Genomic DNA, 17,297 nt, shown 5'->3' on the forward strand with positions numbered 1-17,297 from the left:
AGAATTACGCTTTTCTACAGAGGCCTGGGTGGAGAGCTCAAGGATGTGTTAGCTCAAGTTGTGAATCCTCCACAAGACTGCTCAGACTATATTGACCTAGTTGTTCAATTGGACCACAGATTACAGAACAGGAAGGCTGATCGTTCCAAATTTGATACCCAAGTGTTTTCCAAACCGCAGACCTTAGCTAGGGGAGTTGACACCGTGGAACCCATGCAAATAGGGGGCATGAAAGGACCATTAACCCAAAAAGAGCGAGAAAGGAGAAGACAGCAGCAATTATGCCTCTATTGCGGAAACTCGGGGCACTTTCTTCGAGACTGTCCAGTTAAACCAGCTAAGAAGGCTGTAGGAGCCTGTACCACAAATTCTGAGCAGGGAAACGACCTAGCCCGACAAGTGTAGAGGTCCTCTTGCCGAGCGTTAAAATCTGTTCCGTGACCTCGCATTTCGTGGTGCCTATGGTCCTCATTAGCCCTGAACGTCCGGATCGTTTGCATGCAATTGAAGCTTACATCGACAGCGGAGCAATCAGCAATTATGTGGACCGTGAAATGGTATCAAGGATGAATCTACCTCTTTGTCCTAAGGCAGTAAAAGACGTCATTACTACAGTGGATGGCACGAGATAGCCTCCTGACCAGTAACTCACACCACCCAGGAAGTGACGTTAGTGAGCCAAGATGGACACCGGGAGAAAATCGTGTTCGATGTGATCAAGGCCCCTCAGTTCCAGATCATTCTAGGAATTCCTTGGTTAGAGAAGCACAATCCTCAGATCGATTGGCGAGCAAAGACGGTTCAGTTTCCTGAATGTATCCCCACTTGTTATCCTCGGCCTGACGTTTCGCTGGCAGCAATCTCTTCTGAGGTTCCCCAACTACCTCCTGAATACCAGGAATTCCAAGACGTCTTTCAGAAGGACCAAGCTAACTCCCTGCCTCCTCATAGGTCTTACGACTGTCAAATAGACCTAACCTAGACCCGGATCTACTCCTCCTTGCAGTAGGATTTATGCCCTCTACGAGCCGGGACTAGTTTCTTACCTGGGTGGGGCAGGCTCCACTCCCTGGATACAACACTGGAACTCTTCTAGAACAGGAACTCTTTTTTTCCTGGGCGAGGCAGTGGAGGAAGACGCCTCATCACTCCAAGGCTATTTAAACCACACCCGATTGATGCAACGTGCTTCGGGTTATTCTGCATCTGCAGCAGAACGCTCACCGTGTCGGTTCCAGTCTTCATTCTTCCGATCCTGAACCTGTGAGAACAAAAGCTTACCTTTCTTGTATCCAGCCTACAGAACCACCTGCAAAGACAAAGAAACAACAGGTTAGCACAGCAACCTTCACTCGCAGTGCTTTCCTCACCTGATCCATCGGCAGTTACCAACTCTTCGCGCTGCTCCTCCGCCATTATAAAAGCCTGTGAAGACAAAAGCATAATTATTCCTGTGGGGAATTTACTTACCGGCACCCCTCGAATTCCTGTTTTCTTCAACGCTGCATTCCTGCACCTGAAAGAGAAAAGGAGAGACATTAGGCAGGCTATTTACTCACGCGCCATCGCGCCCTCCACAATTAGGTGCCTGCAAATACCCCGGCGTTTTCCAGAGTCTCTTCAGCATCCGAACTCATACCTGCAAAAGAAAAGAGACAGTTGGAGTGCATTTCGAAAGCAGGCAACAGGCACTTACTTACGCACTCCCAAGCGCTTCATTCTTATGCGCTGGCTCGAACTCCGGCTCTCTTCAAACCACCATCTTCCGCCTCAAGAGCCCTGCAAGACAAAAGGCACCATTTGAAAAGAACATTTTACAGAGCCCTATTCCATACTAACGTGCCCACGCACCTAAAGAGTGTAAGGACATTCAAGGTGCCCGGAAACTCACCGTTCGTGCAGTTAACGACGGTTAGCAATCCTCTGAAGTCAAGAGGCCTACGTTTCAACCCAGTGAAGGAACTGGTAATGGCACCCTGCACCAGACGCAGATGGAGATTCCAGCATTCACATATCTAAGGTGAGCACGTTGACCTTGGGGCTCCATGGAAACGTGAGAGGGGGAGAGAGAGAGAGACACCCGACAATCCCAGGTCATTAACCCCATATTCTTTCACCTGCAGACATCTTACTCTTCGAGTTAGACACACAGTGCGAAGAGGCCCAGCCCCGGAAGCCAATCGAGTCCTGCACTTCACTTTTCAAGATACAGTTACCACCCTGCCAAGACCAGCGCCTCCGTGGGAATCAGGTGAGCGTTACACATAGTATCAAAATAAGGACACATGATAACTAGGAGTTTCAGGAGAATCATTGTCCCCACAGAATCTACAATGATTCGGAGAGGAGTTATTTGCAGGCAATTTAGTGGAATCCTTCCAATACTTGATCCTCTCGTAAATGGGATCTGGTTGAGCATAAATCGCATATAAGTCGTTCGTACATTAGCACAGGGAAATCTTCGGAGATATAGAGGTATACATTCCCTTGCATTCACAAAGTTGGAGTATTCCCTATAGGTAGCATAGGTGGCGATGCAATTGACAGTCTCCACCCAGTCAGCCCTAAACAGAGAGCTCTTAACGATCCCCGGTCGTTGCACTAGATCTTCCACCATTAACCCAAGGGAAACCAGAACGGACTTCATCCTTGAGCAAAACTCTTGTATAGAACGAACAGATTCTGCATGCATAACAAAACCAAGTGTCTCGTATAACAAATTTTTCGGGGGGTCGCTCATTTTCCTAAAGGTGTTGAGTTGTTTTCAGACATATCTAGCTTTCATGGATATTAGACAAAGCTCATGTCTTTTGACCGCATTAGGTACGGCCATAGACAAACCCAACAGCTCCTTCTAAAGTTTCTCTTGTATCATATTCAAGGTAGTACCCATATCATGAGTGGACAGGTCAAGACCATATAAAATAATGGGGTCAAACTTGGCGAGATAGTAACACCTTACTGGGATTAGTGAAAATGTGCATACTTTTTGCTTCAAAAATTTCAGTTGAGCTTTAGGTTTATAGGCCTTATCAGATAGACTAGTTTTCCAAAATCCGATGCTGACCCTAATAGTAAGGTTGTACTCAAGATAAGTACCAGCCTTGACCTGGCCCATAGTCCAATTATATGTCTGCACCTTAATTTCCCTAGAAAAAAACAAGAGCCTGAGATTTAGACGCATTAGGCAGGAGATTGTTGGCTGAAGCATAATAAAAAAACTGCTGCATTTTCTTCCTGAGGCCTCGCGGAGTACAATCGAGAAGGATGAAATCGTCCACAAATGCCATCCATTCAGCCTAATACTCGCCAACCTGGCGGATGCAATGGAAGGACCCTACCACAGTCTCTCCACATCACACACATACAGGTTGAAGACTAAAGGGGCCAGCGTGCAACCCTGTTTGACCTCAACATAGGAAAATATCTCCTGTGAAAGTGACCCCTCCCTTGTCAGTCAGACACGTATTGTGGTATGGGTATGCAGGAGTGCAAGAAGCTGGACGAGCTTACACAGAATATTCATAGCAAGTATTTTAGACCATAGCATTGACCTAATGACACCATCAAAAGCACTGGGCAAGTCCAGTGAAGCTAGAAAAACCTCCCCCACACACGTATTGTGCCCTGCACAAAGTGTCTCAAGGGAGCCAGTACAGTTGCATTTAAGGTAGTACCCATATCCTCTCGGAAACCAACTTGGAATTTACTCAGTAGAGAGTTGCCTTTGACCACACAATTTAGGTCGCTGGGAAGCAAGATGGAAAATACTTTACTCTTAGCGTCTGTAAGCGCTGTGGGCCTGTAATTGTTAGGGTCGAGTGCATCAACCTTTTTGTAAATGGGTACATTTATGGACTGAACCCAAGTAGCAGGGACAGTGTCGGTCTCAAAGATGTGGTTAAACATAGGCTTCAAAAGTTCCAGCCACAAGCTGGGATCTTCTTTGAGTACATAGGGGGGAATGCCATCCGGTCCCGGGGCACGAGAAGGCTTGAGTTTACCCACAGCCCAAGAGATGTCATCATGGTCCCAGGCACACTGGCCTACGACAGGTGATCCTAAGTCGAGACCTCCAATTTCACTACATTTCTTGTGCAAGGCGTATTTATTGGTGTAATAGGTAACCCAAACGTCAGCCTGTATGATCCCATCGGATTCCACGTTTGACATTAGGATGGAGAGTAGTGGGAGTAGCTCCAATATTATTCCATAGTGCTCCATCAGCAAAAATGCAATAGCCCCCACTGTAATCCAACTGGCCACAATCCTTCCAAACATTCTTGAAAAACTGCTGTGATTTGCACAGTCAATCTCAAATATGGGACATCAGATGTCAGAGGTATACAGTGTCCAGAAAGGCCAAAGATAACACGGGTAATGGACCACTTTCCTAAACGTTAGAAAGCCCCCTCCCCGCAATTGAGCTGTACAGGAGCCAAAAAATGTAGAAATACTTTATTATTTCAGAGACAAGTAAAATTCCACGTATGCTTATTATAAATCTCATTAATGGCGACACCAAACATCAATTGTCTTGGCTACAGCTATGTAAGCGGAAGGGCACTTTACAAGTCGTCCGCACCAATCAACTATATTTAAAACAAGCAAGCAATTCAAGAAGACAAGGATGTTCTTGCTAAATGGAGAAAACAACAGTTTTAGCTTGTGTATAAGTATTCAGCATTGTCCAAGCACTGCTATTAGATGCCCAGGTACTCACACCATTTTGCACCTGTCAAATGCCTTTCCTATGCCCAGACAAAAGCCCAAACTGTTGGCCTTTAAAGAAAACCTTCCACATTATATGGGTAGGAAAATACTTGAAATGTGCTTATGTTACGGTTAAGGGTGCCCTACCTATTGATTTGGTGTTGGATGAACAGTACAATAATGGCAATGGGGTATGATTTATATGAATATGTGCTATTTGTTTGTCTAAGTCTATGAGTGTTATATGCTTTGCTTTAATGTTTATGGTCTATTTCCTTTTGCTGCAGGAGCAGGGGAATATGAACTAAGTTTACAAATTGGGTGTTTTAACCATCGTACCTTTTCTCTTCTTCTGCCCAACAAATTATGTTATGCAACATATGTCCTTCTAGATGGATAGATACCACTATAGGCTTGCTATACTGAACACTTGGAATTATCGTCATGTAAACATTTTTAAATAAAGTAATTACAAAAAACTTCTGCAGTTACAATTTTGGGAGCTGGAGACTAAAAAAAAGCATCTGGGTGTCTCTATCATGTAGATAAGGTTTCATCTACTACTGCACACAGGCATGGCCAGCCTCTACGCATTAATCCATTATTAATGAACCTAGACAGAGTGGAAATTCATTGACTTACGTAAGATCAAACACCAAGTGACAGTTAGATGTAGGACTACTCACCAGGAAACCGAAAGCGATTATCTTCAATATGCACTCAAGCGAGAAGAGCATGGTAAATGCGATGTTCAGATATTTTAATGCCAGTTCATAAGTGTAAGGAGCTGAATAATACTGTCAGGGGGAAAAGGAGAAAATATAATTATTATCTGAGTATATAGCGCAACCAACGACATTTGTTAGAGCAACAGCAGCATGAGCACATAGGGGCAGATTCTCAAAAACAGGCGCATCTCTACGAGATCTGCAATGATAAATTCACAAAGAAAACACCAAAAAATGCCCTGTGTGCAGAGGTGCGGAAATTATGGCGCAAAAGATTCACAGATAAGTGGCCATGTAATTGTGCATCTGATGAGATGTGCATTTCTTTTTAAAACTTTGTTTATTCTCTGGCAAACACATTTGGTTACAATCAGTATATCATAGTACATATTACTACAGATCCCGGTGCTTTACACGGTGACAGTTATCAAGGATGCATCTTACAATATTCCACATCTAACATTCCTTTCATCTACTGCTCTTCCACATCTCCTTCCTTCTTCTCCCAGCACTCGACTGTTATGCACTGTGTGTCAGACCCAGAAAATGACACAATTCCATCCAGATATCTCTGGGTCTAGATGTCAGAGGTAACGTTGCCCCAAACAGCTCTTCACAGTAATTCGCCCATATCACATTTTTTCAGCCATTCCTCTTTTCATGGTGTGCCACTGTCCTTCCATTTCCTTGAGATGCACCGCATGGCCAGTATACGTCCCATGTTGAGAAGGGTCTCTTGTGTGTTTCCAGGACATTACTCCATATCCCAAAGAGGCAACTCATAGGAGAAGGGTCTAGCGGTTGGGCTGTCACCTTCGCTATTGTTTCATTTATCTGGCCCCTGAAGTCCAAGAGTCTAGGGCAGCTCCACAGCATATGTAGGTAACCTGCATTCTCATTCTCACAGTGTGGGCATAGGCCATCATTCTATGGATATATTATTTTGAGTTTGCCTATCTAGAATCTTAAATTAGATCCATTTTAACCTAGTGTTCATTGAGACAGACATTGTGAGAGAGCATATTTTCCCACATGCTTCATCCGTAATTTCAACTTCCATTTCCCACTGCTCTCTTACTCTTACTTTGACCAAGTGTATTTTACGGCAACCACTTGAATTGGATATGAAGACTACGAATTGGTTTTCTGGTGGTTCAATGTGGTATTCTTTCCACCATTGAGAGTGCTGCCCTTAGTTGTAAAACTGTACAATCTCTATGGCAGTCCCCTTGTGCCCCTCTTTCCAAGTTTGCATTGTTAAAAGTGTAACCTCTGGTAACATGTCTCCCAGCATATGATATCCCAAGTCTTAGTATTTCCTGAGGCTGTTGTCCCAAGAAGGAGGACGTCTAGAAAAAGGAGAGGGCAACCCTTTTGAAAATACCCTCAGACTCAGGGGTAAATCCAAAACAACCAAGAGGAGATATTCTGAGGAGTGCCGAATATAGGAAGACATTTTCAATCAATGTCTTACTGCGTATGTGGTCAGCTGGATTTATATTTAATACAAACAGAAGAGCTGTGTCTCGGTTAGGACAAGATAAGGACAACAGTGTAATCATAAATAAAGGTCAATTTCTTGCAACAAACATCACAAATCAAGATGATATCACCAATGTGAAAATTGTATACCACCACCAATTCATAACAGGAGCTAAAAACAACTTCTTTGTAAGAACAAAACAAATGGAAATATAGTCCAATGTATAAAACATCAAGGGCCTAATTCACAGAGCGTTTTCCTATGGGATTGCACCATTATAGAACGCTTCCATGAATCAGACCCTAAATGTCAATGCCCGTCACAGTCCAGGCCTTTTGGATCTAAGAGTCCTCATACAAAACAAAACACCAACTAGTTTCGGAGACACAAAAATATAGGGTCTGCCTTCGTCAGGATGAACATTTTAAAGTACCTAAACAAAAGAAAATGTTTGGAATTATCTCATTGATAAATTAGAGTGATACATTAAAATGACAAAACCCTGTCCAAACAACATATAACAGGTCTCATGTTTTGAACACATTATATAATTTCCGAACCAGTCCATAGTATGGACTGTCGATAATCTCAGTTTCGATATGCAGCAATACCATTTCCGGACCGAAATAATCGGTATAGCTCAACAAACACATAAAATAAACATGACAACCACCTGAAATCAGAAAAAATTAAACAAATCTTATCACCCATTTGCTGAAATAAGGGAAACTGAGCAATGAAAACAAAAGAACAAACACAAGATCAAAAAGATGAAAGAACACAATTACAGGAAATGAACTAAAGCATGTAAAGCTCATGAACATTCCAAGGTGCCCATAAACAACCAATGACAATAGAAGAATCCACAGTGCTCACGAGCGGCGTATTCGCATGCATTACACACTGCAGATCCACCTTTGTGAGAAATGTCTGGTCTGCACCTGTCTGCTGGCACTAAGGGGCGGGAGCGGAAATGAAGCACATCAGGTGCCGTCAAGGTCAGAGACAGATTCAATGTTTGTATTCATTTCAAAGCCAGCTGGCCTTACAGGCAGTGAGACATTGATTGAAAGTGTGTTACTATATACCGCACACCTCAGGGTATCTTGTCTTCTTTGCCAAGAAGGAGGAAGGGCAGAAAACCGCCATAGTGCCAACCATTTATAATAGGGGCGATTCGTGACAGTTTTTGAAAAAGGTTTCTGCCACACAATAAGTGTAGTCTATACTGTGCCATATGCACATTAGTTCCTGTAGTCGCTATTGAGTATTAGCGTCCTAAGGTCTTGTTTTCTTGCTCAAACCAAAATGATGCAAACTGTGCTTGGGTGGCAATCGAGTATAACTTAAGGTATGGGCCTGCACACCCCCCTCCTTGATATGGTTGTGCAACATCGGCATGCCATAGGAATTGGGACATTACGGCATGTATTTTAGTGAAGAACCTCTTTCCCGGCCATAAGGGCTTGTTGACAAATGCATAAAGTAGTTTGGGGAGAACTATCATTTTAATCAAGGCTAGCCTCCCAGCAGATGAAAGTGGCATATGTGACCATATGTTCAGTTTGTTTATCAGGTGTTCTTCATGTATGTGATAATTGGGGGTGAGTAGTGCATCCTTTCCTCTGGTTATGATCACCCCGAAATAATTAAACTGATCAGGTGTCCATTTTAGGCGGTATATACCTTGTGGCCTTGTCGCAGCTTCTGTTAGAGGAAACATTTCTGATTTTGGTATAATTGACTGTAAAACCTGGGAACTCCCTGATGACTTTCATAATAGGGTCTAGGGTCTAGATTCACCAAAGCAAATAGGATAGGTGATAGAGGTCAGCCTTGACATGTCCCTGTTTCTAGTTTGAACGCGTCAGACAGGGTAGCATTTACCAGAACTCTGGCTATCGGGCGCGTATATGCTAACCTAATATACTTAACCATCTGGTCTCCCAGTCTACATTTAGCCAATGTGATAAAAAGGTATCCCCATGAGATCATATCGAAGGCCTTGTGTGCATCTAATGTGACTGCGACTGCAGAGGCCTCAGGCGATATGTAGGCCATTACATCAAAATGATGGCGTACATTCACGGTAGTGGATCTTCCCGGGATGAAGCCTGCTTGATCTTGATGGATCATGTGCAGCATCAGGGGTAGCAGTCAGTTTGCAATAATTTTAGCATATATTTTGGCATCAAGGTTCATAAGTGATAGTGATCTCTATGATCAGCAGTCATCTCCAGGTTTCCCCGGTTTTATTAATACTGTTTTTGTGGCCTCACGTATGGACTCTGGTAGCTGTGATTTCTTCCCAGACTTTCAATAGGTATGGGGCCAGAATTGCCAAAAAACGCAATGTATAATTCTGCAGTCAGCACATCTGGGCTTGTGGCTTTATTTCTCGGGAGCTCATTTATGACTTGCATAATTTCCTCGGTGGTGAACAGTGTATTCATCTGCTCTCTAGTACTATTGGAAAGCCTCTATGTAGGAATGCCATCAAGCAGCACATGGATACCCACCAGGCCTTTGGGTATACTGACCTGGTATAGTGTTTCGTAGATTTCCTTTTGAACCGATGTCATTTTGCAATCAATGTAGCAAACTAAACCATGGTCATCATGAATACTGGCTACCTGCAACAGACCTTTTCCCCATTGTAGCAGTCTGGCCAGGCCTCCTCCTGGGTGCTCCCATTCACCATACTTCCTAGGCGCTTTAGGTTTTGCGAATTATCTAGTCTCCCTGGTGGCCTGCTCCCTGAACTGCTCAAGGTTTATTTGCATATCTGCGAACACTACAGGGTCTGCAGTAATAGCATAACTGTTCTCAAGGTCTTTGATTTTACTTTCACATTATCTTATATCCCTCCTAATGGTTGGTTTTGAGTATGCCAAATTCGTTAGACATGGCCATCTCCCTTATATACACATAAGAGGCTTGCCACAGTATTCCAAAGGAAACTGTCGTTTTCATTGTGGATACAATATGTGCAAATGTTCTTTTCAATGTCAGGTATAAATACAAATCCTGCAGTGCCTCCGATTTGAATCTCCAGGATGCGCGATTCCGTTTATGGGCCCCTATTTCTAACTGCAACAGTATAGGCGAGTGATCAGAAAACGTGTGCGGGTGTATCTGTTTACTTTACCCACCAGGTGTCGTGAAATCCAGAAGAGGTCAATTCTAGAGGCCACATTGTGCACAGTAGAGTAATACCTGAATTCACATGTCTGCGGGTACTGTGTTCTTCACACGTCACAGAGCTCTAGTTTCTCCATTTGACGCATTATGTTCGGCACAGTTTTTGACAACGGTCTAGGTTCCTTGCCCATTCTGTCGAGCCGTATATCAAGTATAGTATTCATGTCACCTTCCCACATGACAGGAATAAGTGGGAATGTTTCCAATAAGTCAGCAACCATCACATAATATTACGGATTGTTAAGGTTAGGGCCGCATGTGTTTACCAATAGAACTTCTGTGTCTATTAATCTACAGTGTATGACCACATATCTTCTACCTTGGTCTATGTGAGTGCCTAGTCATGAAAATGTAGGCGATTTAGGCACCAGAGTGAGCACTCCTCTGTATTGAGATGAATAACTTGTGAAGGATCTGTTATGTTATTAAGTTTTGGTGAAGTTAATTTTAAAACCGGATGTGGAATGTTTCTCTTGGAGGAAGAGGACATTTATCTTATGTCTATTGACATAAGCCATTATTTCCCTGGATTTGGAATGACTACCCAGCCCTTGAACATTCCAGCTCAGAACATTAAGAGAAGTCATTTAACCTGTTTTTTTTTAGTCATCATATTACGAATCTGTCCTGTAATAAACAGTCCTGTATTTGAAGTAGCCCATTTCACAACCTTCTGTGTTTACTAAAACAACATTTTAGGAAAACGTACCCTTCCTCATCCCCCTCCCAAACAGAAAGATGTAATTCCTCCCATAACCCCAAACACAAATACCCCTTTGAACCCAGCAGAGGGCGAACGCCGCTGTTGCCTCTGCGAGCCCACGATACTTAAACCCTCTTACTCATACTCAGGATTAGAGATTTCAATGAAAGCTGTTGCCTTCTCCGGCATTGTGAAGAAAAGGATTTCAAAGAAACGTTGCATGTTCCAAGTAAATCCCATTCCTAAAGCGGATGCACAAATACTGAGTTCCCAGTCCTGACCCCTGAATCGTTTCCAAGTCAGAGTAGCATTCACATTCAGACGCATGAGGAGTGCTGCTCAGCTGTGATGTCCGGTGAGGTTAGTACTCCCGTTATGATTCACCCGTTGACTCCTGAGGGAGAGGCATGCTAGTCTCAATGAAAGCTGTTGTCCTCAGGCATCGTGAAGAAAAATGTTTTGGCCACATGTTGGATCCTCAGTCTGGCAGGAAAGAGCATGGCGTATTGTATTGCTCAATCCCTCAGCAGCTTTTTGTACCCTGGCAAATTATCTAAGTTCCATCCGGAACGCCGTTGAAAGATCCGGATAGATATGGATAGAATTAGATTCATAACCCAGCGTTCCTTTCTCTCTTGCTAGTCTCAGAATGTTGTCTCAATTTCTATAGTTGAGTAGTCAAGCAATTACAGGTCTGTGGGGGCTGCGGGTCGGGGCCTCGTAGCAGGAGGTCTTTGAGCTCTGTGAAGACTCTGTTCCCCAATATACCCTTGAGCAGGGTTTCCAATGTTTCGTCCATGGGACCCTGATCGATCTTCTCAGGGAGGCCTACGATACAGTTATTACTCCTGGAGCGTGATTCTAGGTTATTGCATTTTTGCAGGGCACATTTAAGCTCTCTGGTCATTGTAGCCATCTGTGTGTTGAGCTAGATGATGTTGTCTTCTGCTGTTCTTATCCGAGTTTCTGCTTCTGTCACCCTTGCATTTTCTCACTCCATTTTAGCCATCGGGGTTCCAATTTTAGTTGTTATATACTTTAACATTTTGTTTATTAAAGCAAATCCGGATTGAATGCTTTCCAGTATTTGGCAAATATTGGAGTGCCCTGTTCCCGCGGGCCTGACACTCCACTTGCTTCCACTATGGGTTTGGGCCGGGGCTTACCATTCTGACACGTAAATGTATCTATATTACTTTGCTTTTTGGAGCCCCCACCACCTTTCGTCATTGTGAAGATTAAAAGTGTAGTCAGGTGTTCTGGGAATCCACCATTGTATGTCAAGACCGGAGGCTACCATTATTCTTCTCTTTCCTTTAATATTTCATATAGGAAAATATGGAAATGTTGCCATGCTAGAGATCATAACATATCAGTAGCTTCATCTCTTCCATCCTAAACGGCTGGACTCCCACTTGCTCTGAATTTCAAATCCCCCCTCCCTTAGAAACTGGTACATACTTGTGACACATTGCATCTGGGCGCAGTGGGATCCTCGGGTCCCCTCCATGAGCAGAAATCAAGATTTTCCATAATAACTTACAAGAAAGTCTTAATTCTATTAAAGACACAGAGGCGAGCATTATGCTTCTCTTTCCTTCAATATTTCATATAGGAAAAGCTCAGCAGCAAGATATTTTGTGCACCACACATACTATCATACTCGTAATGAAGGTGCTACAAACATATAATAAACATGACATTAAACCACTCCAATATAAATCCCAAGTCCACAATAGTTCATTAAAGGTTGAGAAAACTGCATTTCCCATGATGCTCCCAAAGGTCATCCAATATCCATGGTCATGTGTCCCTAGTCCTCCAATGGGCGTGCATATATGCCCATAAACAGTCTTGAACAAGAAGGAACTTCCTCTTTCTTTGCTGCTCACAGCAAGAGATAAGTTACTTCTTATTCAATTCTGTTTACGTGATTATTTTATTCAGATTCATTTCTGTGCGAGCGTTTAAATGTTTTGCTTTGTTATTAATGAATGATCGCTAACGCGTAGCGTATTATTGTTTACTGACCTTTTTTTTTTCTTGTCAGCAACGCTTTTCCTTTGTTCCTACTGATGCCAGCTGTTTCCTGCTGGCGTCGGAGACTTCAGTTTGTGCGAACGTTCTTCGTTCGCGTGTACCCGCTTGCAGCGTTCTCTCCGAACGCTGCAGCGGGTCCTGCTTAATCCGCACTGCTTTCCCAGCTCGAAATAGTTTAACGCGGGCTCGGGAAAGCAGCGCAGCCACTCACGGTGCGCGCCGCCTCCCATCAATCACCAGGGGGAGCTCCTGCTCTCCCTGGTCCTTTCCTTGGGGCTTCGGCGCTCGCGTGAGCACTTCCGATTGAAATAACGGTTGCTGAACGCGAGCGCCAGAGTCTTTGAGCCTTTCAATACTAATTCGCCTGTTTTTTTCCCCCAAAAAAAGAGAGAGCCAGGAGGGAGAAAGGATACTCCTGATTCCTGCTGCTCCAACCTAAAAACGGACAATTTCAGGAGCACAAGACTTGAGACAGGAGTACAACTGAGTACTCCCGTATAAAAAAAAAATAACAAAGGACATAAGAGTATTTTGAGGAATTTCCCATAAAGATTGGGCTTTGAGAGGAGGCATCAGTGAGCCCATTGAGAAAAAAAAAGTATATATAAGGCGCTTAACTACCATGGCAGCGTAATATTCCCCTCAGTCTGATCAAGCTTGGTCAGAAGGTGAGGAGGATTCATGTTTCATTGATGAGGTGGCTATGGAAAGAAGCCATCAAAAGGCATTTGGATCTACTGTCGAAAACATTATTAAAAAAGCTGTGTCAGGCATGCTCCTGCCAATGCAACAGTGCTTAGCTGACATGGAGGAGCGAATGCGAGGCACATCTCCTTCAGGGGGAAAGAAGGCTCAGAACAGGAAGCACCTTACACAAGGGGGATGTAGCCCGGCTCACAAGAGCAGAAGCTCTTTGACCCCCCGCCCCCCCCGAGCCAATTGATTCCTGCCACCGCTGCCGTCTCTGATGCCTTCTCCAGGCTGAAAAAAGCCTTTATGAGTCGGAAGGTAACCCCTTCCTTTGAAGGACCCTCTAACCCCGAGAAGGAAAACAGGGGTACAAGACCCTCAAGCCCGGAGGGATATGAACAGGGCACGGAAGACAACCAAAGAGCAGGAGTATATGAAGAGCTATCGCTCTCTTCCTCAGATGAGGATGCCCAAATATGGGGTTCCAAACCCTCAACCTCGGGGATTGCGGCACCCCACATCCCCAGAGGCTGCGGGAGCAACCTCCTGAGAAGGGGAAGTTTGCTCCCGAAGACTTGGTACACCCTAGATCCTCGGACTGGGAGCCATCAGCCAGAACTACGGATTATATCTTTCATAGGCTGCGCAAGCCTCTTGACAAAGAGATCAGGGCAAGGCTACGGGCAGAATGCTCACGCCCTGAAATACCACATAAGGTAGCTCTGACTCCAGAACTCGATTTGAAAATGATCACGTTCTTGGGCAAGCATGTGAAGGATCCCAGAAAAGGCATCGACCGAGCCTGGAAGTCTTGCCAGGATAAACATTTAGACATCACAGGTCCACTGGCAAAAATCCTGGACCTTAGCGGAAGAAGCCTCTAACTCTTCCAAACCTATTGATCCAGTGATCCTCTCTGGTTGGGTCCAAAGAGCTATCTTTCTACTAGGTAACACAAGCTGCGCTATTTCCACAGAATGTCAGAAGGGCATCCTCTTCAAGATCGACTGGAAACTGACTGAGCTGGCAAACACAGAGTCTGGTGCAGCCGCTCGGGGATTGCTCTTTGGAGATCCTTTTGACAAGGAAATGGCAAAATTTGTCGGTACCTTTACCGCTGTAGACAAAGCCCAAGCCTCCATCAAGAGGGTCTTTGTGTCAAAGATTTTTTCCAGGGCTGGTCGAGGTCGCTCTTCCGGCCGCTACGCCTTTGACAGAAGACCTCAGCATCAAAAGGAGCAACACAATGCTTGGCAAGAGCGCACCAATAGCTTCCTTCCGTCCAGAGGACAAAGCAGAGGGCGATCTGGAGGAGAGCCCCTAAGAACACAACCCAAAATCATTCAACAGGTCAGTCTGCACTTACCAGCGCCAGAGCCAAATACACCCATTGGGGGGAGGCTAATGTTCTTTCCGCATGCTTGGGATGGCTTATCAGGGGACGCCTGGGTCAGGGACGCAGCGCGTGGTCTTCGACTAGAATTTTTCACGCAGTCCTTTCAAGTCAGTCGACCCACCCCAATAATTATGTCCGAAGTAGATCTGAGGGCGCTAGACAGCGAGATTCACAGCCTATATCAGAAGAACACAATTTGCCCCTGCTCGACTGGTGCGCAGAAAAGAAAAAATAAGACCCATACTAAACCTGAGAGCGCTCAACAAGTTTATAGTCTACCGTCATTTCAAGATGGAGAGCATTCACATGCTCAGAGACATCCTGAGGCCAAACTATTGGCTCATACGTCTAGACTTAAAGGATGCGTATCTCGCAGTGCCCATTCATCAAGCGCACGTGAATTACCTAAGGTTCTCGTGGGATCTTCAAGAATGGGGAGTTCACAAGCCTTCCCTTCGGGCTCTCTTCAGCTCCTTGGGCCTTTACCAAGCTGTTGAGACCAGTGATGGCTCGCCTCAGAGAACAAGGCGTCTGTCTAATATTCTTCCTGGATGACATTATACTTATGGCGCAATCTCAGGAGTTATTGCAAGAACAGGCCAGCCTAACTATAGATCTGCTGCACAGTTTCGGCTTTCTCATCAATTGGGAGAAGTCAGTGCTTTGTCCTTCCAGGAACCTAGAGTTTCTGGGATTCGTGGTGGACACTCAAGATGCAAAGCTTCGTCTCACCGCTGCCAAGATTCATTATAGCAAGCGGGAGATTCGCAGGCTCTTAGAGAGAGATCTCATCTCTCTTCGGGAATTAGCAAGGGTGATAGGACTTCTATCCTCGTCTATCCAAGCGGTATTACCCGGTCCCCTTCATTACCGAGAACTACAAAGACTGAAGGGCCAACACCTGAGACGCAGTCTCTCTTATTCTCAACGCCTGACCCTGTCCCCTCAAGCGAGGACAGAACTCAATTGGTGGCTCACACACGTGGAGGCCTGGAATGGCAGAGCCATCTTCGGTTCCATCCCGGATATCATCATCGAATCAGACGCCAGTCGTTCTGGTTTGTGAGCAAGATGTGGCTCAGTAGCCACAGGGGGGACCTGGTCGACACAGGAGTTGGGAATGTACATAAACTGCATAGAGCTTCTTGCCGGCCCTTTCGCAGTTCGCTCCTTTGCCAGGAACAAAGTGAGCTGCAGTATCTTACTGAAGATGGACAACATATCCGCAGTGAGATACATAAATCATCTGGGTGGTACTAGATCACATCCCCTTGTAGAACTAGCCAAGGATTTTTGGCATTTCTGCCTGGACCATCTAATTTCCGTCACAGCGGAATATCTTCTGGGTCTCCGGAACGTGATAGCGGACTGGCATTCTCGCCATTATGCCGATTCCAGCGACTGGACACTGAACAGAGAGGTTTTTCTCCGCCTGCAACGGATCTGGGGTCCAATGTCCAAAGATATTTTTGCCTCTCGTCTCAACACGCAGCTTCCAGTGTTCTACAGTTGGAGACCCGACCCAGCAGCCTCTGCGATAAATGCATTCCTACAACCGTGGACGCAAGGGGTCCACTACCCTTTTCCTCCCTTTTCAATGATAGCGAGGACCCCAGCGGACTGGACTTCTCAGACTTGGTATCCAGTTCTTCTGGAACTTTCTATGGATTCTCCAATCCTTCTACCGCACTTTCCAGATCTTCTACTGAATCCGTGGAACCAACCTCACCCCCTGCTCCTCTCCGGGTCGCTGGCTCTAGCGGTTTGGAGGATTTCAGGCTGAGATGGAGAACTCCGGGCATGTCCCTCAGGCAGTCCAACTTATTGAGGAGAGCTGGGCCCCCACAACCCTCAAGAGATGTTCCAATTCCTGGAATGCTTAGGGAACGGGTCAGGATCGGGGTCTCAACCCAGTTTCGGCACCTTTAGAGGAAATTCTCAATTTCTTAGCCTCTCTAGTGGAAAGAGGGCTAGCATACAAAACAGTGAACGCATATCGCTCTGAAATTTCAGCGGGTCACGAAACCATACAAGGGGCACCAGCCGGGGAGCATCACCTCATTTGCAGATTGATGAAAGGTGTCCGGCTTACAGTTCCGCCTCCGGCCGTTATGATAAACTGTTGGACATCAACAAAGTGCTTAATCTTTTTCTTTCTTGGCCGTCTAACGAGAAGCTATCACGTATGGCTCTCTCGGGCAAGCTCACTACCTTGCTTTGTCTAGTTTCTTGTAGGAGAGGTTCGGGCGTTAGAGCTTTTTCCTCAGATGGTATTGTTTTTCACATACGAAGAAGGACCAAGTACGACTCAAAAGGGATTTCCTACCCAGCTTTCAAGGAACA

The 17,297-nt window shown here is 45.0% G+C and overlaps 1 protein-coding gene across 7 annotated transcripts in view; it reads right to left on the reverse strand.

The window, feature by feature from the left end:
• CACNA1E (calcium voltage-gated channel subunit alpha1 E) overlaps window positions 1-17,297 on the reverse strand; it is a 3,100,882-nt gene that overhangs the window by 455,309 nt on the left and 2,628,276 nt on the right. For all 7 annotated transcript variants that reach the window (XM_069641436.1, XM_069641438.1, XM_069641434.1 and 4 more), the window contains one exon: window positions 5,400-5,510. In XM_069641436.1, the coding sequence (XP_069497537.1) occupies window positions 5,400-5,510 (111 nt within the window). The remainder of the gene's footprint in view (window positions 1-5,399; window positions 5,511-17,297) is intronic.

The sequence above is a fragment of the Ambystoma mexicanum genome, chromosome 1q (genome assembly GCF_040938575.1).
Source record: "Ambystoma mexicanum isolate Mex_15411 chromosome 1q, UKY_AmexF1_1, whole genome shotgun sequence".
NCBI classification, from domain to species: domain Eukaryota; kingdom Metazoa; phylum Chordata; class Amphibia; order Caudata; family Ambystomatidae; genus Ambystoma; species Ambystoma mexicanum.